The sequence below is a fragment of the Lampris incognitus genome, chromosome 4 (assembly GCF_029633865.1).
Source record: "Lampris incognitus isolate fLamInc1 chromosome 4, fLamInc1.hap2, whole genome shotgun sequence".
NCBI classification, from domain to species: domain Eukaryota; kingdom Metazoa; phylum Chordata; class Actinopteri; order Lampriformes; family Lampridae; genus Lampris; species Lampris incognitus.
The window spans coordinates 37,775,274-37,802,901 of NC_079214.1; the positions used below are offsets into that span (position 1 = coordinate 37,775,274).

A 27,628-nucleotide genomic window follows, 5' to 3' on the forward strand; every position below is an offset into this window, starting at 1 on the left:
AAAAAAATGCTATTACCATTCTGTTAATTTGTGTCGATCCACTGTGCACCCTTTTTTGTCTGATGTCATCATGAATTCCGACCAGGGTGCTGCTATTGTGGCAAGTTATCACATGGACTTTTGATGAATACTGCCTTCAACTGATTACGCCTAGTTATACAAGTTATTTGTTTCCATGTAAATGTGCGCTCTTACTCCCCTGCTTTGACTGTCTACATATAATTTTTTTCCCCACCTGTACTGCTCCAAGAGCTGCACAGCCTGGTGCTCCTGAGGGTGCCTTCTCATGTGACTCTTGAGGCTGTTCATGTTCGTCGTGGCGAAGTCACAGCTACAGCACCTGAAAGACAGACAAGAGATGGAGAAAGTGAAAGAGAGGAAATGACAGAAAATGAGAGGAGATAAGGAGCAGAAGAGAGGAGAGGGAGAGACAGGGGCTTAACAAGCTGCTTTCGGAGGTCAATGTATGGCCACAATTGGCCTGCAGCCTGGAGGGAAATAGGAATCTACCACAGACCTGAAAGCAAATGGGTACTGTATGCGGAAAAAATACATTACTGTGTTTCTTCTACTTTGTAGCACTCTGGATGTTTTAGATCTAAGATGAAACGGCCTTGTTAGTTGCCTTGAGGGCATGGAGGCAAACAAAAGACCTGTGGAGGCAAGCAATGCTCAGCTCCATTCCATTAGCCCTGTCTTAAAGCAAAAGGAGACAAAACACCTTAGGCACCTGTGCTCCTTTATGTTAGCAGTCTACAGGGTTTGGTAAAGTTGATCATGGAGCCTTACCTGAGAAACTCTTGATAACTGGAATCCATTAGAACCACTTTTCCCAGTCATAAAGACTTATGTCGTGTGTTTGCTATTTCCCCGGTAAAAAGAAGGTGACGAAATGATTATATTTTGTTAAGACCAATAATGATCAATTTTAGCATTATCTTTAAAGGTAGACCGAGTAGGATTTGTTGGTTGCGGTTTGTAAACACAACATTCAGAGTTGGCCCCTCCCCCTGACTCAATGTCAGAAGGATACGCCCCCTGACCACAGTCGCCAGAACCCATCCCAGTGTATAGGCCAACTTCGCGTTGCTCTTCATCCCCATACTCTTCTTCAGTGCTTGCCAGCAGGTGAAAGGCAACCCCAGATTCACTGTAAAATCTTTGTCTCGCTTGGCGTTTTGCCTTGTTATAGTTGGATCTTTTCAGCGCCGTGTCCGTCATTGTCATGGATGCGTGCTCTTGGATGCGTGTTTACGATCTGGCACCTGGTTGCTATGTTTTTATAGAGTCCTGCTGCCCAAAGGTTAACGCCCAGAAAAAATCACGTACACAGCAAAATAAGAAAAATCAGAAAATACAGGCAGAGGACAGAGTCTTTTTAGAAACAGACACCACCATACGCTTCCAGTGGGTCATAAGTGATGATTGAGATGGATTTTTTTTATGAGTCTATACAGAGATTTTTAGAAAAATCCTACTAATACCTGCACCCCATTTTCATTTGCTTTTGTTAATATTTCTATCATATCAATCTCATTCACTCCGTCTCCAGTTATAACATAGCACCAAATAGTATTACTCCAAGCATTTTCTTTTGTTGATATATTTTTGTCAGGTTTGACATTTTATTGTCTCCTATATTGGTTTTTTAATTATTGCTACAACACTTGGAATAGTATAACTCCAAATTTCACTTTGTGACAGCAATGCCCTGAGGGCTATTGAAAACAACTTGCAAGGAAGCTGCTACTGTAGCAGAGCAAATACATTACTATGTATCTATTCTGCTGCCTGTTCTCTGTGTTGAAGAGGGAAGATGAAGTGGCCTTGTTAATTTGCCTGGAGTAAATGGCAGCAAACATAAGTGCGCATAACTCATAAGAAGAATTTCAATTAACACAATGCAGAATTTACTGCATTTATATCTAATGATTTAATTATATTCACAAGAATGTTTGATTTACCTTAATGTTTACAGATTTTGGAGGTTTCAGGGAAGCTTTTACAGGCTCTAAATATGTCTTAAACCCATAACCAACATGGTATCATTCAATTACTGTAAGGGTAAAGAAAAAAAAATGCTTTCATTTCAAATTAAGTAGAGGTAAAGGCAGCAGAGAAAGAACAGTTTGGATAATTCCTTTACTTAACTAAGAAACTGAGCAAAGGCATCTCAGCATCAAGCAGCTCAGAATTACTTCCAGGAATCACACAAAGTATGACTAGGACTAAAAATATATGACTAGGGAGTTAGTTATGAAGATTTCTTCATGCAATTCTCAGCTAGTAGTTGGACTCCTCCTAAGAGTAACTGTAACATCAATATATACTAATGTAATGTATACATGTAAAACATAATTTACACACTGCACAGTAAAACTATGATGATGTAGTGTTCTTTGCAGTGGGCACTGCACATTGTGACTGCAAACACATATCAAGGACTTTTGGAGTTTGCATTTGTCACAAAGCAAGTGACATCCAAGGTAAATGGTGGTTGTGCTCAAATAAAGCTTTGTTCCACTCTCAGTGAGCACCCTAAAGTCAGGCATAAGACTTTGGCCAATTTAGCAAAAATAATGTTTGCATCCATGGCAATTTGGGTGTTTATGCAGGAGTATTGTGCTTGCGATTCACAAATGCCTTCTTGTCCACATTTGAGGCGATAATCTTAATTTGTTCTAATTTGTAACACCAACAAACCCTGGAATCCCTGCAACTCACAGCTTGTTTCTGTTACTTCTCTTGGTGGGAAAATGAATGAATCTGTGTGTTAGTGGAGGCAATGACAGCGCAATTGGAGTATATATATTATTCTACTGATGGATGTTTGTAATGGACCCAAATCTTTGCTATGGCAATAATTCATTTATTTCAGTTGCTGAAAACAAGTTGTAAGAATGTTCATTTCTATGGAGATGGCACAACATCTTGACATTGATGGATAGATTGCATCCCAATAAATAAAATAAATTAATTATTATTAATTTATTTCAATGTGGAAACTCAAAGAGCTTAACAAGGGAAAGCATGACATTCAGTGTATACCAATTTTCATAAAGCAGTCTGCTTAATTAAGAATAATCAACCACCCTCTTCTTTCAGTTAGTTATACACTTTCAGATTCAGTGTATACATCTCAATATTTATGTCCCCTCTGTTACCATTTCAGCTATGGGATTCCCACTCATTTGGTGTTCCAGGAACACTGTAAGCTAGTGAATGGTTCTCTTTAAATTCAAAATTCATTATGGCTACTGTTATTTATCAAGGCATTTTGAAAGTGAAAAGATGAAACTCCCATCAGTTAAAGCTGCAGTAGGTAGCATCAAACATTCCAGTGCAAATCCTTCCGCCTCTCTCTGCTGCCTGTATCACTTCGCTAAGTCCCACCCACCAAATGACATCCACATTGCTCTTTAGTCCCGTACACTCGTGTACAACCAGGAAATATCAAAGTGAAACACGTGAAACTTCTGTTGTAGTTGAAAAACTTTTTTTTTTTCAGTGAATCTCTTAGTTACACTAATGTTATTAACGTCAAACAGCCAGTTCGAGTTGGCCTTGTTGATTTTTAGGTTTAGGGTTACAACTACAAGCAACCGGTGGGGCAGGGCAGCTGTGAATTGATGGCACATGGGTGCATCTGCACTTACAGAACAGCCAATAGGAATGGCCTCTCTCTGAAATGACCCATGATTGGCTAAAATCTTCCATTCCGGGCTAGATTTTTTAAAATCCTGAATACAGACCCAAGAGGAGGTGCAGAAGTCTAGTTTTCTCTCAGACCACTTGAATTACAATATGCTGAAAGGTTATTATGGAATTCAAATGGCCAAATGACTATCCCTGTAACAAATTGACCACAATTTTGAACAGTGACCATACACGGTCCAGCCATATACTAGATTTTGACCTAGTTAGTTAACTGGCTTATGAGATTTTTCAGTATCAATTCTTCTCACCTATTACAAACATCCTCCAGGTCTTTGCCACTGGAAATGATGAGAGGAATGAGAAGTTGTTGAGCTTACTACTGAGATAACTCAATAGCATGTTAAAGAAAGTTAATGCTAAAAACGTTTGATGGTTTCTGCTCTTGGGTCTTATATACAGATAGTGGGCTGTAGGACAGCCTACAGGTAAAAAACCAAAACTAAAACCCAAGGACCATGAGTTTGAATCTTTGTGTCAACAAACAGATGAAGTCATTCCATCCAAAAAAAAAAAAAATCACCACCATGTCTATTTATTTGAATGATGATATCTACATCCAAAAAATGTAATACCAGTGCAAAACTGATGCCAAAACAAGAGGAGAACTGTCGACTCTAATCAATTGGCATCTACACGTATGCTCTTTACCATCACTGCTGCAGTGCACTTGTGCAAGGTGCACTAGACATGCAGTTCACTAGTACTTGAACAAGGCATCTGACCTTAAAACTATAACACAGGCACTATACTGCAGACCAATTGACCCTCTAATAACACATGTGCATGGTTTTGTGTGCATGTGTGTACCAATTGGAGATATAACATAAAATGTTCGATCACCAGATGTACCACTATTGTGTAAGTGTCCCAATTAAGTGATTCTTCTCCTAAGCAAGGTCTGGTTGTGGCATCTGTGTAAAAATTAGCAAGTGAACAGGCTTGTGTAATTCAACACTCAGTACCTCAGATGTTTTCTGCAGCAAAAGATAACTCTGTGTGTGTGTGTGTGTGTGTGTGTGTGTGTGTGTGTGTGTGTGTGTGTGTGTGTGTGTGTGTGTGTGTGTGTGTGTGTGGTGCGTTTGTAACTTTGTATGCAAGTATGACATTAGATCATAGGCTATGCTTAAGAAGATTGATGCCAACACCAGTGTGTGTTTACATCACATAGCGGATATGTGCTAACACAGAAACTATGTGTGAAACACAGCGCAGCACCATGAGAAATACTACAGCCTCGGTATGACAAGCTTACGGGTTGAGAACTTGATTCTTTACTTGGCTTTTCCTTGCATTTACTGCCCCCTAAAGGGCATCTTTAAAATGACAGCTACAGCCTGTGTATAGAATATTGGAAGGAACACAGAGAGGTAAGGAAACTAAGATAGGCTGCTTCACAAGAATAGGGAGAAGAAATTGAGTCTGCCTGATTCTGTTTGGTTACCTTACTCTTTTTAACACAATAAATGGAGAATCAGGAGTGAATTTGCAACAGCAGACTTCCAAGTGTAGTCACAATAATAGTGATACACCTCTATTACTGATCTCAATAATAGCTCAATAATAACCAGGATAACTACTAAAAAATAGGATAGGATTTGTCCTATTTTTGACACAAGTACAAGAATTAGGATATTCTCCTTTTTTTTTTCCCCCAGCAGAAACAGAAAATCTCAAATTTTTTCGGTGCCGACATTAATACTGCTGGTTAGTTGATTTGGATCACTCAGGATTGGAATGCTCAAATTCAGGATTTTCAGTAAGGAGAGATTCCTTCCCTGAATTCCTATGGGTTGTTGCCAAGCTCACCTGTAAGGCTTGTCAGAGTTGTGGATCCGCCTGTGGTTCCTCACCCCAACATAGGTAGAGCTGGTGTAATCACACACATCACACTTGTACACCTTCGGCACGCTGTATTCTAAAGGGTAAACAAGGTAGGTAAACAGAGCTCTGCAAGCATGGTGGACAAAAAGCTCTAAGAAAATTCTGAAGTCAAATAGGGCTTTCCGTAAAGGCTGTACGGAAAAAGGCAAATGCACAAATACAGAGTTGGAATTAGGAATTAATCTACCATGTCATTGCTGTCACATTAAAAGTTCATAACAGTCTTTTACATGAAAAGTGTAGTCTATTTCATGACTATAGTCAGTGAAAGGCACTCCGACTTCAAATATTAATGGTCGTCAAACTGATTAAAAAAAAAAACTGTGAAAATTACTTGAAAAGAGGCCAGACTGATAAATGTATGTTCTCTTTAAAATGGTAGACATTTCCTAATTGAAGCAAGCTCCAGGCAAAGTTGTAACTACAAAAATATCCCATGCATCTTACCCTCATCTGTTACTCGCTCCACTTCCTCTGCAATTGCCATGGTCTTAGTGACCGGCGCCAGTGCTGCCATGGCATTGCTGGTACAATGGTGCTCTCTTTCATGAATTCTCAACTGACTCTGGAGAAGAAAAAAATTTAAATTACATACACAAATTCTATGCTGTTCCTGTAGACAGGGAATATTCTATTTGTGAGGATTTTCCCTCTTCAAAGAATTAAGACAAGTTCAGGTTTTTTTATTTTGTCTTTGTGAACTAGAAACCTCACGGACTGATATGCGTCTGAGCTCTGTGAAGATCATGACTGTTGAGTTTGAGCAGAGAGAGATATTGAGAGGACATGTTTTATGTGCCTTTCACAATTAGAAACTTTTATCCTGACTCCCAAATCTACTAGATAATATGATGAACTTAATGATCTCTGCTGCAGTTTGGCACTGGAATCTCTTGATAGCAGTTGAATCAATAGTTCTCTCCTCTGCATGCGTCATCAAACCAAAGCAAACTTCTGCTACAGCAATGCGCCATGCTCGTCTAACTTTCATCTCTGACTACCAAACTAATTTATCATTTTTGGCCTTAACTTTTCTTTATGGCCATATCAGGGGTACTTGTGAAACAAAGGGAATTAAAGACTAACCACCAAGAAAACAAGGGAAATATGACACGTAACAATAAAGAGATGAATAGCTGTGAATGTGTCTGCAGTGTCTGAGGATGATGAGATGCATATTTTCTATCCCGATCTCTGTCTCTACTTTTAGGCTTAAACGTCTAATCGAATGGTTACGGTGCATGCCACGTAACCACAACATCACTGGTTCGATTCCAACCAGGGGACCTTTGTTGCATGTCATACCCATTTCTCTCTCTCTCCGTTTCCTGTCTACCACATCACTGTCTGCTATCCAATAAAGGCAAAAAAGGTTAAAAAAAATAAATAAAAATAAAAATGTTGAATCGAGTGGTTCTGAACAGCCTACAGTACTACTGGGTCCATAACAGCTAAAAAAAAAATCTATAAAGCTGGAGGCCTCTAAACATAATGTAAAATGCTGAATATTTTTTGCATGACTAAAAAGGCTCTATTCAAAAACTCAAAATTGTGACAAAGGAAAGGGTGCTTTTGTCAATTGAGTAGAATCCTATTTACTCCAAACTCACCTTGTAATGGAAGGCATCCGAGCACTGCTTACACTGGTACATCCGGGTTTTGCAGTGGTGGATCATGTGGCTCTCCAAGTCCTTACTATCTGTGGCAATGTGATCACAAATGGGGCACTGGTATGGCTGCCTCTGCCTGTGTACCCGCAGGTGCTGTTTGATGTAGCCCTTGTTACCGCTGCTGTAGCGACACAGGCGACAACGGTAAGGCCTCTCACTCCCAGGGATGTAGTCCACTAGACCCCCGTCATGCGCAGCAACCACCCCATCCACCCCACACATGTCGTCCCGTGCCCCGTTTTCTGCTACTACATCCGTCACTGTGTTGTTCTGGAACTGTGCATTATCCTGAAGTTCTTTGAGAATGTCCTCATCGGAGGCATTCTGATCAGAGCGCTCGCGAAGCCTCTCGATGACAGTGAGCAGAGACAAACTAATGCCAGCTTTGGTGGCAGGCTCCTCCTCATCAACCACTCCAAGACCCAATCCTAGGGAATTCAGTCCCTCTTCTCTGCCCTGGCTTTGGAGCGTCAAGTCTACCAGAGCTGTGTCAGTCCCTATCTCAAAAGCCCTTGCTGCTGGGGATGTAACCTCTACGGGACCCTGGCCTGTGTTTGGGCCCTGCCCTGGGGATACAATAGTCTTGAGACTTGCCTTGATGTTCGAGCAGCAAGCACTAGTGGTAGGGGTATGCAGTTCAGGGGTCCTCATGGGCATAGTTACCAAGGCCTCAGCAGCTAGTGAGTGCAAGCGGAGGGACTCGGAGTGAGTCCTTCTGCGACCAGCTGGGGGCATGTTTTCATCATGAGGGAGTTCACTGTTTATGGTGGTCAAGGGTTTGATATCAGTACCTAACTTTTGTCTTTCACTACTGTTGCCATCGCTCCAGTCAATGATCATGTCTTCCTTTACCTCCCTGTCTGACCCCACTGGCTGATGCTGGAGAGCATGCTCTATCTCCTCTTCCTTTGCATCTACTTGGCTCTTATCCTCATCTATGTCTGGGCTAAGTATTAGGGGGCTGGTGGCCATTACTGAATCCTCAGCTGTGGGTAGCCGTTCAACAATAACATTGATGTGACCGGCGCTATTTGGACTACTGTTGATAATTTTCTGTGCGGATGACAGAAGACTGTCTGCCATCAAGGTATTACTGTGGTGACTATCAATCTCCACCTCAGACTCTGCCTCCGTAGTCACTTGCACTTCTACAATTGGCTCCTCAGTGGTCAGGCCTTTAAGTGGGAATGTCCCCTCTTCATCTTCCTCAGTGTTACTTGGGCTTTCATTATGATTAACAATTGTCTGGTTCATCACCTCCCCCTTGGTTTCAACAGCTAGTGGTGTGCAGAGCTGGAGCTTGAAGGTAGCAGGTATGCTGTGAAGGCTTTTGTCTTGTATGACTGGAGAGAAAACAACAACCTCTTCTTTGGCTGTTGTTGTGTTAGTAGGGATGCCTGCTGACCCCTGAGCCTCTCTTCTGGTGGAAGCCTCATCTTCATCCTCAAAGATAGGGTATGAGCAGTCGACCAAGCCCGCATGTTTCCATGCGTGGGTCTTAAGCATCCGCTGCTGGCTGCATACATAGCTGCATATTAAGCAGCGGTATAATCCATACTCTTCATAGCTATACCATTTCTTCTTCTGCTGGAGCTCCACAGTGCTGTCCATTGAACTTCTCAGGACCTCAGCATCAACAACAACCCCAGACCCAGCTCGAGCCCCATCACCTTGTCTTAATAACCCTACCTTTCCCTCACTGGCAGTGTGATGATCCACCAAAGGGGGATTCTTTGTCAAGGTCCCTCCATCATCAAAGTGAAGCCTAATGTGTGCCTCCAGTTCCCCTTGATGCTGGGAGGTAAAGCAACACTCGGAGCACATGAGGATGAGGTCACTGTGTTGCTCATCATGCTGCCTCAGATGCATCCTCAAAAGAGACAGTGTCGGTGAGAGGTGGCGACACAGGCTGCACTGATAGCATGTCACTGTCCGTGTTTTGTGGTTGCTAACGTTGGGACTGCTGGTTATCTCCAGTACATTGGTGGGAGTGGCAGTGTTTATATTATTATTGCTGTCATCCAATGCTGGAGGAGAGAGAGCTTTGGCCACAGTCCAGGTGTCCAATCGTACCTCCTCTAACCTCTCATCCTCTTTACAGTTCCTCCTGCTTTTCTTACTGGCCAAGGCTCCCCTACTCCCACATGTCCCCCCTGGCCCCCCTCCTCCTCCAACTGAGCCCTGCTCTGGAGCTCGTTTCTGCCCTGCCAAAGTGCAGCGGCGCTGCGGGCGCTTCTCCACAATCTTGCTGAGTTTCTCGATAACCTGAATGAGGGAGTCAGCGGCCTGTTTCTGCTGTAACCTATGGGAGGCTTCCTCCTCACTGGCTTGCCTGGTTTGGGACTGAGAGGGGGAACCTGGGGTTAGAGGGGCAGAGGCGGTAGAGGAAGCAGTGGAGGAATGTGCAATAAGGATAGCAACATCACTGATCTCCTCCATGACCTAGTAGGGAACAGAGAACACAGAAATAAGGTATAACATAAGAGTGTGATATAGTAGATCAACTGTGATATAGTTGAATTGACTTAAAACACCCTGCCCCTTTGTTAGGTAGATTGGAAAACTTTCACAGGGCTGATCACATGACACACTGTGCAGTCAAAATTTCTAATCATGTGCTGTTGAGCCTTCGTTTGTGGTCTAAACCAGACTGAAGGGAAGTACTGAGTTGAACTGTCTGTCAGTAACCATCTGTTATTTAAAAATGGTAAGGTAAGGACAGAAGGCAGCCAGGAGAAAAGGTAATAAAGCTGCAGACCAAGTTTCAATGTTGAACATTCACTCATAGCTGGGCACCCAAAGTCGCCCCAAGTACACATGCCAGACAATTGTCCACATATACATGTGGCCATCTTTGAGGGGAATGGTCTAGGCTTGACATTTATGTCAGACAGAGTGTAAGACATTCTTTTCTTTTTTTTGCCCCTGACCAATCAATTCATGAATATGTAGTGGTTTAGATCAATGAGTTTACAATGAGTGTAGCTAGGACTTCACTATTTAGAAAGAAGAGGATTTTACTATTTGACTACCATGACAAACATGATAAGTAAAGCTAATGTGATCAGGATTGTCTTGTCTCTATTCACCGACATGTGCATTTGTTTGCAAACAACTAGGCATATGCAAAAAAGGGGTGGTTAACAGCTAAAGGGAACTTATCCCATGGCTGAATATTGGTTATCCTTACAAATCCAACACTTTCATCCTCCTTGTTCACTTTCTGACCACAAACTATCTTCCTCATTCGCCGACTTCTGCTTCTGTCGGCAATGTCTGCTCTATTTATTTCTCACCAACTTGGAAAGCAGTTGGGTAAAACGATATCCAGGGCAGTATTTAACGATTATCTAGCTCGGTTCTTAAGATAACGTGGAAATTGGGCTAACCGGCTTATCTGAATATTAACCAAGTGGCCATAGAAGAGTTCTGAAGAAGATGATGTAAATAGTCAATGTTTGATGATTGCTCTAAACGCGTGGATCAAATCTGACAATATCAAAGCTACGGACAATTTTGATAGATACCAGGGTGGACAAAAATGTGATTTGAATATGACCCGTTTTACGAGGTTGGCGTTGAAGCCGGTCATTCATGTTAGTTTGCTAGCTGGAGGAAGAACATCGATATGCTTCTCCAGGCTCGGAAAGGCATTCGACATTGTACGCCAGCGTCTAAAAATATTTCATCCACTCTCAAACCCGAGTAGATGATGTTAGTCTCAGGGTCAGGTCTCAACGACACACCCGATCACTCTTGCCACAAGGCAGTTGGCCTTGAAATCTGAATAATGTTACTCGAGACGATGAAATTAATTATAATCGCAGCAACATTGCAGAGCTTTGCATCAAGTTCAAATGAATTAAAAGTCACAGGCACGAGCGCAAATACAGTCACCTACAGCTAGTTAGCTTCGTGGCTTGCTGGCTGCTAGTCACACACACGAGTCACAGTAATAGTTGCACACATGATCATACAAGGACATTTTAATGATCTTTTCGGTTAATGAATGACAAACTTTTACTCAGCTGTTTTACTTTCCAATAGCGTTGTACTTGCTGATCCCGAAAAAAGATCGAGGGTCTTCGGCCTCAACACATAAAAAGGGTTTGTTTAATCGTTAGCAATAAAAAAAAGTAGCGTCTGTCTCCCACATTGCAAAATGGCGAGGATGGAATATAAGTCACGTGATCCAGAGTTTGGGTCAGGTGACCGACAAGAAACGTGTACGGGCAATGATTGGCAGGTCGGCGGCAGGCTGTTCGGCTAGAAAGGAGAGGTCTGAATTTGCATTTCCATGTGTTATGAAAACCTATTGAGCAAAATGGAAATGTGCTCGTCAAAAAGGAGTCAGAGGAGAGGAATGAAACAAGATAATGTCGGCCTAAAACTAAGCCAAATTTATAATAAAAATATTTGACGTAAACATTGTGACCTACAGCCGGTTGTGACAAATTAAAGGAAAAACCTGAGTGTGTGGGGGGGCATTTTCCTGGTGATGGTTTGGGTCTTCCAGGATGACAACGCCCCCATCCAAAAGGCACGACGGGTCACTGAATGGTTTGATGAGTATGAAAATGGTGTAAATCATATTGTAACGTGCATGGATAAGTAGACACGTTGGTCCTTGACTAAGGGGTCGGACCTATTAGTCGACTGGTTAACGTTGTTTCTTGCGGAGCGGGAGATACGGGTTCGCGTCCCGGCTGTGGCGACGGTTCCCGGACTGCCCCCCGAATTCGCTACATTGGTGTCAGAAGTGGGCTGGTGAAACCGTGAGGTCATCGGATGCGCGTGCGCCCAGAGGCGTGAGAGAGCTGATATGCTGAAGCGCGTTCCCGAAGGAGGGGGGTTAATATAACGTAACGTGCATGGATAAGTAGACACGTTGGTCCTTGATTAAGGGGTCGGACTCTTTAGTCGATTGGTTAACGTTGTCGCTTACGGAGCGGGAGATACGGGATCGCGTCCCGGCTGTGGCGACGGTCCCCGGACTGCCCCCCGAATTCGTTACAATATGCTATGGTCTTCACAGTCACCCGATCTCCAATTGAACACTTATGGGAGCTGTTGAACCGACGTGTTAGACAGCGCTCTCCACCACCAAAACATCAAATGAGGGAATAACTTGGAAGAGTGGTGTTCCATCCCTCCAGTAGAGTTTTGTGACAAGGAGCATTGAAGCTGTTGAGCTGGGGTGCGCAATCTTCTTGTTGCGTATGGAGGATACGCAAAGCTTGACTCTGTTTTCTCTTTAGCCTTTAACGTTAGGCATATTTATTTAGGCAAATACAGCAGGTCTTAGCTCTCTACTACCGACTCTTACAACACACACTGTGTCCCAATTCAGGGTCTGCACCCTTCGGAGGGTGCATTCTTCGGCCGATTATGTCATAGCGCTGCGCGAAGGCTGTCCCAATTCGCAGGCTCCGTCAGATGCAGCCCACAAATGCGGCCTTCTTTTACCTCTTTTCGAAGGATGCACTGCTACTATCCTTCGCGGACTTCCATATCCCTGGGTTCTTTGCGCGTCGCTGCTTCACCCGTTCTCACCAAACACAAAATAATAATAATAATAATAATAATAATAATGGACGGTGGACGAATGTCTATTCAATAAACCGAGCAAGATTTCACTTATAAATGTAAGTATTGGGTTTCTACTCATTTGAACATCTAACGCCAGATATGTTAAACTTCGACCTTAAAACATCAAAAGTTCTGTTAAAATACGTGACGTTAGATGGAGAGGCTCTTCTCCCTGCTCGAGAGGATGATAGAGAGGCGTTGATTTTTTTTATTTTTTTGTGTGTGTATTAATTGTTATTAATAAGTTTACTGTGCAAAATGTTAGATGTTTCATAAATTAAAATATTGTTACTTTGTTATATGTGTTATCTATTCTTTTTACTATTTACAACTAAAGTACAACCATTTATAAAAGGGTTAACAAACATTTCACGGACAACAAAGGACTATTTTTTTCTTTTATTATAATTAATAATTAAGTGACAGTCTTACAATTTCCAACTATTTACAAATTAGAGAAAAAAATGCTATTTACAAATTACATATTTAAAATTACATATAATTAACATGATTAGCTGAGCAGGAGTCCCTGGCGGTGCTGCTGGGCTGGATGGAATGCCACAAGAAAGACCCTGGTGTCTTCTGGCTGCCAGTGGGACTCATCAAGGGCAGTCCCCAGAGTTTGTTTGGGGGTGCATGTCTCCATTGTCCACCACATCATCCATCTACCTATCAAATAATAACATTACCGTAGGTTAAAAATAATAGGTTTACCTCTCCACGGTCCTCTCTCAGGCGGATATAAATCAGCCGCCGGCTATGACGGGGGCGCATCTCCTCTTCCTCCAGCAAGAGGCAAATAAAAAAAAAAAAAAAGCGGCAGCTCTGGCTCCATATTTTTTCCAGTAGTAACTTCCAAGAGTAATCGTGACGTAAGGATAAGGTGACACATCCAGGAAATCCACCGAAGGCTAGACCGTCCCATTTAACAACTGTTGACGCGGTATACGCAAGAGCCTCCGGAGGATTCGGCTTCGTAGACCGCGAAGGCTGCACCCTCCGGAGGATGCAGACCCTGAATTGGGACACAGCTACTGTCACACACTGAGAACGTTGCGAAGTCACATCTGAATGGACCGTAATCAATGAGTAAGGGCGCCATCAAACACTTAACACCCCCACTCGCTCTTAGCTCATTGGATTACCTGGAAAACAAAACAACAACAAAATAAGGCTTCTTTTTTACCCTGACAATGAAAACACACTCTTTGCACTTCAAACTGCCAAACATGTCTTTAGCAAGCCTCTTTAGCTTTAGCTTGGTGGCTGGCTTTGTCATTACACCAGCGATCATTTGCTCAGTAGGACAGTATTCAAAGATTACCTTTCCATTATGTTTTTCTCTTGTATACACACAGTGATCAGCGGGATTCTGTACAAAACCATTTTCGCTCAAACATGTATGTAACATAGCATTCCAGTTTCTGCCTGACTGCTTTAGACCATAGACAGACTTATGCAACTTCCATACTAGCTTTTCACATGTTTCTGACCTTTTCTCATAACCTTCTGGTTGCTCTATATAGATTTCACAGTCAATTGGTGCATGCAAATAGGCTGTCTTAACGTCCATCTGGTGTAAGACTAGGTTCTCCTGTGCTGCCTTCTGCATGACCACTCTTACACTTGTCATATCAGCTGTGGGTGAGAATGTCTCCTCGTAGTCAGTTCCTGGTTTCTCACTGTAGCCTTTTGCTACGAATCTCGCCTTGTACTTATCAGATCCATCAATGTCACACTTGAGTGTGTAGACCCATCTACCCCCCACTGCCTGTTTACCTGGTGGCAACTGGGTGAGGCTGAAGGTCTCGTTCTCCTCCAGTGATCACATCTCCTCATTCGTGGCATTTTTCCACTGCCTTGATTTGGTTGACACCGTGGCGCCCTGGTAGGTTTGAGGAATGTTGCGTACTGCTCTATAACAAGAGTCCACGCATGTTTGCAGTTTGTCCTCTGTATCCTCAGTTTCGAATTCCTGTATGCTGGTCTCCCCTTGGTTCGCGGTGGGTTCTCGGTGACTTTGCCTGGCTGTGTGCGTTCAGTCTGCTCAGGTTAAGTCCCAGAAACTCCACTCTGAACACCCTGACCTGGTATATTTCTACATTTTCATCAACAACATTTTCTTCACTGTCATTGACCCTAGGATGTACATTCCTATCACCATATTCTATGTATGACTCAGGTGTTTGTGTTTCCTTTTCTTTGGCTGTCTTGGTTGTGAACTTCACCAACCTGTGCATTTGAACCCTCTCTGTGTCTGGATAGTACACTTGATAAGCTGGGCTGTTTTTATCGTAGCCAATTAAAACACCTTGCTCGCACCTCGAGTCTAGCTTCCCTTTCTCTTGCTTGTAAGCAAAACACATTGATCCAAATGTCTGCAGTTTGGATACGTTTGGTCCATTGCCTGTGAACAGCTCGTATGGCGTTTTCTTTGTGCTCCTGCTGTAGCACCTGTTCCTCACATAAGCTGCTGTCTGCATAGCGTAGTTCCACAACTTATCTGGTAACTCACTTTCTATCAGTAAGCATCTGCTCATATCAAAGAGAGTTCGCCAGTCTCACTCTACTGTGCCATTTTGGTGGGGTGAATAGGGTGCCGACGTCTCGTGTCTAATCCTATTCTTGGTTAACAGTGCCTGGAAGTCTCAGCTTGTAAACTCAGTGCCGTTATCTGAACGGATACACTTGACTTCTCCGTAAGGTTGTATGTCTGCTAAGAACCTTTCTGTGGCTTGCACTGTATCACTTTTGGACCTTAGAAAATACACCAACACGGTACCGGAGTAGTCGTCTGTAAAAGACTGTGCATATCTGTACCCTTCTCAGTGTTGGCATGGGACCAGCTAAGTCAGTGTGGACTAGTTAAGGGTTTCTTAGCCTTTCTGTCAGGCTCCCTATGTCTCATCTAGGTGAATTTGCCCTGTGTACACACTTCACATAACTGATCTGGTCTGACTGCACTTCCTTTTATCTCCATGCCTTTCACTACACCATGTAACTTTTGTATATCTTCATAGTTACAATGACCCAAAATTTCATGCCAAGTTTGCATGTCGTGACACCTTTTACATTGGTCAACACTCTCCTCAACAGTTGGCAAGTAATACAAATTTCCACTTCTGTGGATGTCAAACCTGCTAGTCCTTGGTAACCATGTGACTGTCCTCTTTCTTGAAAGTGATTGTTGCCTCTCCGTTTGTTGCTCTTGCCACCGAAAAGATGTCATGTGGGTATGAGGGCATGTACAGTGTATCCCGTAGCTGTGCTCTGTGCTGTCATCCGGCGCTGTCTAGTATAGCGTTTCTCAAACCTCTCCTGGAGGACCACTTGTCCTGCATGTTTTAGATCTCTCCCTGCCCCAACACAGCTGATTCAAATGATCAACTCGTTATGAGCTCCCGAAGCTGCCTAATAACAAAACTGATAATTTAAATCAGCTGTGTTGGAGCAGGGAGAGATCTAAAACATGCAGGACAAGTGGTTCTCCAGGAGAGGTTTTAGAAACGCTGGTCTAGTAGACACAGCAACCCCGTTCCTCTTCGTTGTGCTATTCCAATGCACTTGGTCCCATCGGCTAACTCCACTGAATGGGTGTCAGGCTGGAATGACTTGTCGAAGCTTTTAAACTTTCCGATGTCGTTCACGATGTGGGATGTTGCTCCTGCATTCACCATGCCTTTCATCTTCACGTTGTCTGGTGATCTCTCGTTCTTTGTGTGCTTGGCCTTGAAGAGATGGTCTTGGTCTCCATTTTGTTCCTCTGTGACTTTTCTGATACCATCTTGTTCCCCCTTTTTCTTGCACAGGGATTCTTGGTGTGTATTGTTTTTGCAGTAACTACACCACACTTTTCGAAAACATTTTTTTTGCCTAGTGCCCTTTTATTCCACACTTGTAACACGTCACGTTGGCATCTTCATCTATTCTGTTGCTAGCATGCGTTTTGGTGGGGCCTCGGCCTTGCCTTGCACATGTCTTCATCACATTATCCGTAGATCTTGCCGTGTTAATTTTCTCCGCCTCTTCATATACCTGTAGTCTTCTTTTAAAGTCTGCGAACGTAACGTTATCTTCGTTTTGTGTTATGTGGGCGGCTAGTGGCTTAAAGGAGCCTGGTAACCCGCCTAGTATCATGGCTACGATCAGTCCATCACTCATGGTGTTGCCTGCATCTCTCAGAGCCGTAATGAGGTTCTCCGCCCTTATTGTGTAGTCGGTAACACTCTAGTTAATCTGCCATGCGTAGCTTGGTCAACGACGTGTATAAATTTATTACCGTGGCTTGCTTTTTCCGGAATAATGTTCTTTCAGTATTCTCAGAGCCTTCCTGCCATCATCAGCGGCTTCATGTCTTATCAGCGATAGGCTTTTATCATCTATCAGTCTTATTAGCTCAGCATAGCAATCAGCATTCTTCCTCCTATCTTCAGCTAACTGTTCTTCGCTAGCGCCGGTGGGCTCGTGTAAAATTGTCTCTTTTAGCTTCAGAGTATGTAAGCAGCTTAGGAATCTTGTTTCCCAAAGGTCATACTTATCTTCGTATCCGTCGAACAAAAGCTGCGTTGCCAAGACTCCTGTTGCTCTGCTTGCCATTTTGCTAACGCGCTAATTTTACCGTGGCCTACTAGCTTGCTATACTTTTTCTTTGCTAAGCTAGCTTGTTAGCGTCTTTGGCTAATGCATAATACGTCGCGTAAAACTTCTTCCGAGAATATAAACACAGATTAAGAAACTCTGTGATATAAACGCTCACTTATCTCCAAGCTGGTCCACATAGCCTGTAGAAGTTCCGTGTAATACTTCGCGTTAAACTTCTTCCGAAATGCTAGCTTGTGTCCAACTCTGCCTGAGTCCATAACCTGTTGAGCTCGGGTGCGCAATCTTCTTGTTGCGTATGGAGGATGAACAAAATTTGACTCTGTTTTCTCGTTAGCCTTTAACGTTAGGCATATCTATTTAGGCAAATGCAGCAGGTCTTAGCTCTCTACTACCGACTCTTACGACACACACTACTGTCACACACTGAGAACGTGGCAACGTTATACAAACACAATTTCTCTCCACAGAATTGTTTCATCTGGAACAACTGTAATATTGTTTATAAGAACAAAACATTGTTTTTGGACAGATGGTTTAACAATGGTCTTGTTTTAGTTGGTCAATTGTTCAAAAAAGATGGGCTGCTATATAATTACTCTGAATTTCTAATGAGATATAATGTACCAGTAACGCCTAGAGAATTTTCGGTGGTATTTGATGCTATCCCTTCTGGTTTGTGCATGTTATTCAGGTCCTCTGGCAGCTCTCCTCTCATATCATTCAACCCTCCTGATGTGTCACAGTCTCCTCTTGGTACTGTCTGCTTCTCATCATGTAAACTTCTGAACTCCAGAATAAGAGCCATGTTTCAGGATAGCCTAGTTTCCGTCCCGCCAGCAACATTTTTTTGGAATAACTGTGAATGATGTTGAATGGAAGAAAGTTTGGTCGTTACCACAAAGATTTTTTTTAACAAACAAAGTCAAAGAGATTTCATTTAAATTGCTACACAAATTCTACCCTGCAAAACAATATTTATCAAAGTTTAAAAAATGATATAGATGTTGAATGTTCTTTTTGCCAAATGCATCCTGAAACATGTGTCCACTTATTCTGGTCATGTCAGTTCACTTATAAATTCTGGAGAGACTTCCACAAGTTTATCGCTGATTTTGTCATTTCTGATTTTCACCTTTACTATAAGAATGTTATTTTTGGTTTTCATAATTTTAATCACAAAGATGGTGATGCATTCTTTTTTATAAATATGCTTTTATTTTTAGCCAAGTTTCATATACATAAATATAAATTCTCCAACAGAAAGCCTCAACTCTTTGCACTTAAAAAAGAAGTTGAACAATATATAAGGACAATCTCTACTTCAAAAAACACAAAGGCTTTAAAAACTATCAACATTTGCAAATCTCTGAATCTGTTTACATAAAATATGATCTCACCTTTATTTACTTATTTTTTTCTGTTAATTATTTTTTATAATTTACTTTCTCTTTTGTGTCTTTATTGTTTTTTTTATCTTCTATCTATTGTTTTTGTGGTGTCTCGTGTGTCTATTTTGCTGTGTTTGAATGTATTTGAAGTATCAATAAAGTAAGAAAAAAAAAGAAAAAAAAGAACGTGGCAACGTCACATCCGAATAGACCGTAAAATAATGAGTAAGTGCGCCATCGAACAACAACACTTAACAGAAGCTGTTCTGGAGGCTCGTGGTGGCCCAACACCTTACTAAGACAGTTTATGTTGGCTTTTCCTTTAATGTAACACCAGTCTGTATATCAAGCAACATTGCAATGACCGTGTGCTAAAAAAGAAACAAAACAAAAAAACGAAACTGCAAGTTTAGGGGGATATTGGAACAGTGCCAGGTTCCAGAGTTTCAAATGATAAGTAGCCTAACAAGGTTTCAATTTCTATACTTATAGATATGACTCATGGAGCTTAATGTGAGTATCATAAACTAAATAAATGAGTCAGTTAAAGATAATGATTTGGATTCTGTGAATCTTATTTTGCTGACTGTGTTGGTTTGTATCCGGTTTATTGTTGTTTTGTAACATTTAGAATTTTTATCGAAGTACTGTTAAAATAGCTGTCAAACACATACACAGAAACTCATAAAAGCATTGTCATATACATGTGCATACATGAATGAATGAATGAATGAATGAATGAATGAATTAATGCCTTTATTTGTCATTGCACAGATGTACAACGAAAGTAAGTGCAACTCCCCAGTGATACAAAATAAAATAATAAAATATATACAAATAGTCAAAATACAAAGAGACACACATTTGCAGCACAATCAACATATAACAATATACATGTACAAACACACATATATATCTATATATATATATACGATGGCAGTTCATTGAAGTGATGATGACTGATGCAGTTTAAGCTCGGCAAGCATGCCTGTGGTCCACCAGGCCCGTATTAGAGCAACAATATCGTCCACATTTGTCACAGATGAATGTTGTTTTAGATGGTCTGTTATGTCTTGCATGGTGGGCCTCATCATAGGCTTCTTGTCGCTTTTGTTCAACAGATGTTCTTGGTTGCCTTACTGTCTTACTTACTCTGTCTGTCCAGGGCCACTGTCTCCCAGCTGGAGTCATCTATGCCGCAGATTTTCATGTGGCGCTTGAGCACATCTTTGAAGTGTAGCTTCTGGCCTCTGTACTTCCTTTTTTCCTTGCACAGCTCCCCATAGAAAACCTCTTTCGGTAGGCGGTTGTCTGCATTCTTCTCACATGGCCAGCCCATCTGCGCTGAGAGGCTGTTATAAGGGCTTCAACACTGACAGTACCAGCATGTCTCAATATTTCCACATCAGGCACCTTATCTTCCCATCTGATTCGCAGCAGCTTTCGCAGATGATGAAGTTTTATGCTGGTGAGCTTCTTGATGTGCTTGCGATACAGGATCATGCGTTCAGTGGAATATAGTTCAGATGGGAGAACAGGTGTGTTGTAGATCTTGATCTTTGTTGTCAGCCTGATGTCATGGTGGGACCAAAGTTATTTGTGGAGGGCACCAAAGGCTTTTGTGGCCGCTTGGATTCTTCTGTCCACTTCTAAGTCAGAGGAGTTTTATCTGTCACAGCACTGCCCAGATAGGTAAAGCACTCAGTGGTCTTCAGAGCTGCTCCATTAACCAAAACACTGGACGGACCTTCTTTGGGGCTTTTCTGAGGCGGAGGCTGGTACGGAAGCTCTGTTTTGGAGATGTTGATCTTCATTCCAAAGAGGGTAGCCGCTGAAGAGAAGCGGTCTACTATTTCTTGCATTTCTCAAGGATCATTGGCAACCAGAGCTGAGTCATCTGCATAGAGAAGCTCTCGAACACAGAGTTCTCTTGTTTTGGTAGACACCTTGAGTCTCGCAAGATTGTAGAGGTTTCGATCTGTTCGGGTCCTGATGTACACGCCACTCCATGCTTGATGTTGAAAGCATTGCTGACATCTCCTCCAATTGATACTTTCCCTGTCATATCTTCGTGGAATAGTCTGATGATGCTGATCAGTTTCTGGGGGCAGCCATAGGTCTCTAGCACTTTCCACAGTGTCTCTCTATCAACAGTGTCAAACGCTTTTGAAAAGTCCACAAAAACAATATAAAGTGGCTGGTGCTGTTTGGTCGCTTTCTGTTGAAGTTGTCTCAGGGTGAAGATCATGTCTGTGGTGGATCTACCAGATCTGAAACCACAATGACTTTCAGTCAACACTTCTTCTGAAAGGATCTTTATCCAGTTCAGTATGATCTTAGCCAGGACCTTTCCAGCACTCAACAGAAGTGAGATCCCACGGTGGTTTCCGCAATCACTTTGTTCACCCTTCTTCTTGTAGATGGTCACAATCAAAGCATCTTTGAAGTCTTGAGGAAGGCATAGGTTCTGCCAGCAGGCATTATAGAGCTTTTGTAGCACTGACTTATTGAGCTGCCATCTTCAGGATGTCTGATGGGATGCCATCTTGTCCTGGTGCCTTCCCACTTCTGGTGTCTTTAAGTGCTTTCTCTACCTCAGCCATTGTGCTCGGCTTACAGAGGTCTTCTCTTATCAGCCTTCTTTTAAGCCACCGGCATGCATTTGGATCTGCTGATCCTTCTTGATTCGAGAGGGTGCAGAAGTGCTCTTTCCATCTTTCCGTGATCTCTTTCAGGTCAGTACACAGCTTACTTCCATCTGCCATTTTTACTGGTGCTATCATACTGCTTCTTGGGTCGTAGATGGCCCTCAGCGCAGAGAAGAGTCCCTGCATATCATTTCGATCTGCTAAGGCCTTCAGCTCTTCTGCTTTCTTGCTCCACCAGTTGTCCTTCATCACCCTAATCTCCTTCTGAACTTTCGCTTTAATTGCCTTGAAGGCCGATTGACTCCTCTCAGAGTTCTCCTTCAGGTGGGCATTGTGAAGCATTTGCTTTTCCTGTAGCAGTTCTTGGATTGCTTCATCTTGATCCTGGAAACAGTCAGGCGATTTTCATTTTGGATGACCAAGCACCTCTTTTGCTGAATTATAGATGGTCTCTTTCATTTGTGTCCAGTATTCTTCAATATTACTTGCACCTGTTGCAACCCTTTCTTCATCTTGAAGAGCAGATGTGATTGCTGCAGCTAGTCTCATTTGATGTTCTGTGTTTGCCAGCTTGTTGGTATCCAGTTTCTTCGGTGCTTCACAGGGTGTTTTTCGTGACCTCATCTTTAATTCATTTGCAACTGTGTTCGGACCAGGTAGTGATAAGTTCAGCATTCCGCTCCACTGATCACCTTTCTTGAGAGTACTGCTGTCAAGTTTGCCCTGCGAGTCAAAATGTAGTCTAACAAATGGAAATGCTTTGATTTTGGATGTATCCAGGTGAAGTAGTTCTTTTCGGGCTGAGAGAAGAAGGTGTTTGTGATACAAAGGTCGAACTCAGCACAGAAATTCAACATAAAGTCACCATTGGTATTATTACTGCCCTTGCCAAACTTTCCGATGACACTCTCATAGGTTAAGTGGTCCTTGACTATCCTTGTATTGAAGTCTCCTAAAATGAGAAGCTTGTCTGCGCTTGGTACACTGTCCACTACTTCAGCCAATTTCTGGTAGAAAGATTAATTGTCTTCATCCGGATACACCATGGTTGGAGCATACACATTGATGAGTGATAAAAAGCGTTCTCTCCCCACAGGGTCTCAGAGACTCCTCTTAGAGATTCCTAATGGTAGTGTGGGCAATCTGGATGCAATTCTGTTGGTGATGGCAAAGGCCACTCCAGCACCTCTCCTTCCATTGGCCTTCCCAATCCAGAAGAAGGTGTAGGTGCTCTCTTTTATTTGTCCTTGGCCTTCAATCCTTGCTTCTTGGAGAGCAGTAATGCCAATGCAGTATCGCTCTAGCTACTTAGCAATCAATGCAGTTCTTCTCTCAGCTCTGGTGTGGTTGTCCAACATGGTCAGAACGTTCCATGTAGCAACAGTCAGTTTCACTTTCATGTATTTTCGACCGCTGAAATGAAGACCCGCTGGCTGCGGCGAACCAACCAGGTAGTTTCTGAGCAAGCTTTTTTTTACCCCACCTTTTCTAGGGGCTTCCCCTTATGGGGCGGGCAGTGCTTTCCCTGAAACGGGATGCCCGGACACTCACACAGCTGCCTCGACCCTGTTGTTGCCCAGGATTCAACAGAGTTGTGACCATCACATGTGAGTCGCCTATGTGCAGAGGTCCCGCTAATAGCTTCCAGCTACTTAAGCCTGCTACCGCCACGTTCATTCTGTTGCCATAGGACTTTGTAAACAAGCTCTCCTTGCAAGTGCTTTTCCCATCGAGGTCTCCTCACAGCATGCCTTGCACAGTAGTTAAGACAGTCAGTGTCGTGCCCCCGCCGAACAGTCTCTCTGGACCTCAGAACTCATTCCTAAGCGGTACACCGTAGTGCAACGGCCTCAGTAGATAAAGAGGTTGCCCCGCAGTGACAGCTTACTTGTCAAGTGATGCTATCCATTGACCAACAGAGTGGTTCCTCTGCATGCCATGTGATGTTAGTGCCATTGGTCCGATAGGGCTCATGATCCTATTGGGCTCTTCTGCCGCAAACACCATCAAGCACCCTGCTGCCAGCACCTTCTTACATTTGAATTGGAGTTACCTTCTCCTAGCGTTTGTCTAAAGAGGCAAATATACAAGGCAGTAGAAACAGATGCAGATAGTAGCATATATACATATATACATATACATATATATATATATATATATATATATATATATATATATATATAAACATTATTAAATGAAACACTCAACTTTAGGGGAAGTGCTCAACAAACAAGGGGCAAAATAATCGAGTGATTCAAGTAATTCTTTAATGGACAGTACAAGCTTGTTTCATGCCATAAGCAATCATCAGCTGTCAATTTGAGGGCTGATGATTGCTCACACCTAAGGACAATTTAGTAACTTAGCTGCCAATGTGAATTTTTCACACTGGCAGCTGAAGAGTGCGTGACGCACAATCATGCCATAAGCAATATATACAACTTCTTAAACGAAACCCTAAATGGTGGGGAAAGTGGTAAAAAAACAGAGCAAAATAATCCAGTTCTTTAATCAGACAGTACGTACAAACGTGTTTCATGCTAGATGCAATCATCAGCTGTCAATAGAGCACTCTATTGACAGCTGATGATTGCATGCATACCTTTTAAAATGAGGTTTAATGGCCATATGAGTAGCAAGAAATGCAACAGCCTTGAGCCAACACATTTGGTCATTGGTAGACAAGACTATCAGTTACTCTATTTCATGGAAAATCCCTGCAAAGAGCAATGCATATTCAATTAGCGGCAAAAGATGTAATCTGTGCTTGGCAGAAAAGTATTTTATTATTTGCAAACCTGATATGTTTACCTTGAATAGTAGAAATGAATTGGCCACCAGCTGTAGACACCGAAAAAAAAATCTTTGTAATTACAAGTAAAATGTCTTTATTATTATCTCCCCCCCTCCCCATTAGAGGATACACATGTGACATTAATTAGATGTATTTTTTTATATTTTATATTTTAACTGCCTTCCAACTGTGCCCCATCAGCACCCCATTATATCTACTACTACTGCTGCTGCTACTACTACTACTACTACTACTACTACTACTACTACTACTACTACTACTACTACTACTACTACTAATTTCGGCTGCTCCCGTTAGGGGTCGCCACAGCGGGTCATTCGTTTCAATTTCTTCCTGTCTTCTGCATCTTCCTCTGTCACACCAGCCACCTGCATGTCTTCCCTCACCACATCCATACGCTTGATTTTTTTTCGTACCCGTTTTCCGAGAACTCTGCCTCTGATTGGCTAGTACTCGTTGCCTCCGTTGGTTAAGGTTAGGGTTAGGGTGGGGTTAGGGATAGGGTTAGCCAATCAGACATAGAGTAGGGGCGGGACTTCCCGGAATCCAGGTGGGAAAAATAATAAGGCTGCAGCAAAAAAGGGGTACGAAAAAAAATCACGCCATCCATACACCTCCTCATTGGCCTTCCACTTTTCCTCTTCTCTGGCAGCTCCATATTTAGCATCCTTCTCCTAATATACCCAGCATCTCTCCTCCGCACATGTCTAAGCCATCTCAATTTTGCCTCTTGCTTTGTCGCCAAACCCTCCAACTTGAGCGGTCCCTCTAATATAATCATTCCTATTCCTGTCCTTCAACTAGATGCGAAGATTTTCACTCTTAGCATATTCAACTCTGCCACCTCCAGCTCTGCCTCCCATCTTTTCATCAGTGCCACTGTGTTGCGTCCTGTGCCTTTAAGATGTGATGACGTAGGAGGAGAGAGGATGAGTCCTCGTGAGCGGTGGCCGTATGGACGGAGCCAAGATGGCGGCGTAGTGTTCGGTGTACTGCAGAACCCGCTCTGTCTTGAAAACTTTTTAAAAGCAACAAAACGAACTTTCAGGATAAAAAATTGAAGCCACATATGATGGCAAAAATCTGGGCTCAGATAAGAGAAAAATTACGACTCCCAGTTCTTCTCCATCCAAACGTTTTGGCAAGAGACAAAACATGGAAACCGACGCCGCAGAAAACATCATTGCTACGCTCAAGATGGCTATCAAAGAGCAAGGAGCTAGTAGCATTGGGAAAAGTATCAGTGACCTGCAGGTTACTGTTAACTTTATTTCTGAAGATCTCAAGGAGCTGAAAGGAAGGTTGACGCACACCGAAGCGAGAGTGAGTAAAGCAGAGGAAAAAATCCAAAATTTGGAAAGCAAGGTGCTGGAGCTGTCACGATACAAACGAAGATGGAACCTGCGACTTCACGAGCTAACTGAGGAAGACGGAGAAGACGTTCGCAGAAAGGTAATTGAAATCTGCCAAAACATGGCTCCTGACCACCGAGAGACATTCCCGGAGGTACTCGACTCAGTGCACAGGCTTGGGCAAAGACGTGAGTCTTCAGCGGCACCACTGCCCCGTGTAGTAATCATTCAATTCACCATGAGGCATTTTCGAGACATTATCTGGAAGACGGCGAAACGATCCGACTATTTGACGACCAGGAAGCTGCGCTTTAAGGAAGACCTTTCTCCCGAGGACCGAGAGAGGCGCAACCTATTGTGGCCGCAGGTTGAGAAAGCACGAAAGGAGGGGAAGATTGCATACTTCGTGGGAGCCCGCGCGTTTGTGAACAGAAAGGAGATTCACTGAAGTGCCTTTCATCATGTAAGCTAATATGACTCAGGAGTTATTTTTCCTTATTCGTTTTCTAAATATACAATATGCTGTTGTTGCTAAAAACACTTATGTAATGACAGAGTAGTTCTGTTCTCTCTGTAATTTACACACTTTTTCTCAGGGTGAAAAGTTGTTACACTCAAAATTTCATCTTTGTGGTGGACACGTATTGGGGACAGAATTCAACCCAGGAACTAAGGGTTAAGTCATGGTTGCCCTGGCAGGTTAACGCAGGGTTAAGTTATGGTTGTCCAGCCAGTTTTCTGGTTATTCTTGCCACCTCCGCTCAGTCGAGCTGTGGTTTGGTTGTCTCTCTGATTTACCGTGGATTAAAGAAAGTTGCCTACACGGCTAAAGTGTGAACCTACGGTCTTCTCCGTTCCTTCGGCTCTACACTGGTGACCCCGACGTCGGTTTTCGGATAAGTTTTCTGAAACCACACACATTATGGCTACGAACGCCGTTGCAATTAAACTGCCGGAGTTTTGGGAGTCTTCCGCGGCTACATGGTTCGCGCAGGCTGAGGCACAGTTCGCGCTCAGAGACATAACAGCAGACGAGACCAGGTACTACAACGTAGTGGCAGCGCTGGGGGGCGCTACGGCTTCCAGGATAAGCGGTTTCATAACCAACCCACCGGCCGATGGTAAATACGCCGCACTTAAACATCTCCTCCTTGAAACTTTTGAACTGTCAACAACGGAGAGAGCACGTCGCCTCTTCGCAATTCAGGGCTTGGGAGATGGCAAACCATCGGAGCTAATGAGCAGGATGTTAAACCTACTGGGTCAAGAAAAGCCATGTTTCCTGTTTATGGAGCTGTTTCTGCGCAACATGCCGCCCCACGTCCAGACTGCGCTCGCTAACTCCACCATCACTGATCCCCGTGAGCTGGCAAAGGAGGCTGACCGATTCTTCGTCGCTACACAACGTTCCTCCCATGCCGGGGTGCTGGCTCCTACCTTCACTGGCCCCCCGCCGACATCGCGGGCGTGGCCCGACGGTGGCGCCACAGCATCAGACCGCTACAAGCCCTCTGGACTCTGTATGTACCACGCTCGATTTGGTGCGAAAGCTAAACGGTGCCGTTCCCCCTGCAACTACAGGCCGACGGGAAACGAGAGGGCCAACACTCAGTAGTGGCCATGAGTGTTGGCGATACGAGCAGGCTACTCTTCATCCTCGACACCATCTCCGGTCGGCGATTTCTTTGTGACACGGGCGCACAGAGAAGCGTGCTCCCTGCTACTGACGTCGACATCATGGGCGGGGAGCGGGGCCCCCCGTTGGCGACGGCTGACGGCAGCCCTATCCACACCTACGGCGTGCGGTCTGTAGAACTGTGTTTTGGTGGACAACGTTTCACGTGGGAGTTCGTCATGGCCAATGTAACGCTTCCCCTCCTCGGAGCTGATTTTTTGTGCGCTTACGGTTTGTTAGTGGACATTCAGAACCCGAAGGAAGACCTACAAGCCTCCTCTGCGGAGCTGG

General features: G+C 43.3%; 1 protein-coding gene across 1 annotated transcript in view; it reads right to left on the reverse strand.

Moving 5' to 3' along the window:
* Window positions 1-27,628, reverse strand: part of znf507 (zinc finger protein 507) — a 39,961-nt gene that overhangs the window by 7,187 nt on the left and 5,146 nt on the right. Inside the window, exons 2-10 of the mRNA XM_056279339.1 lie at window positions 21,414-21,879; window positions 21,145-21,295; window positions 20,174-20,417; window positions 13,807-13,872; window positions 13,572-13,640; window positions 7,209-9,710; window positions 6,046-6,163; window positions 5,524-5,632; window positions 236-340 (exon numbers count right to left, since the gene is read on the reverse strand). Of these exons, the coding sequence (XP_056135314.1) occupies window positions 236-340; window positions 5,524-5,632; window positions 6,046-6,163; window positions 7,209-9,710; window positions 13,572-13,640; window positions 13,807-13,872; window positions 20,174-20,417; window positions 21,145-21,295; window positions 21,414-21,879 (3,830 nt within the window). The remainder of the gene's footprint in view (window positions 1-235; window positions 341-5,523; window positions 5,633-6,045; window positions 6,164-7,208; window positions 9,711-13,571; window positions 13,641-13,806; window positions 13,873-20,173; window positions 20,418-21,144; window positions 21,296-21,413; window positions 21,880-27,628) is intronic.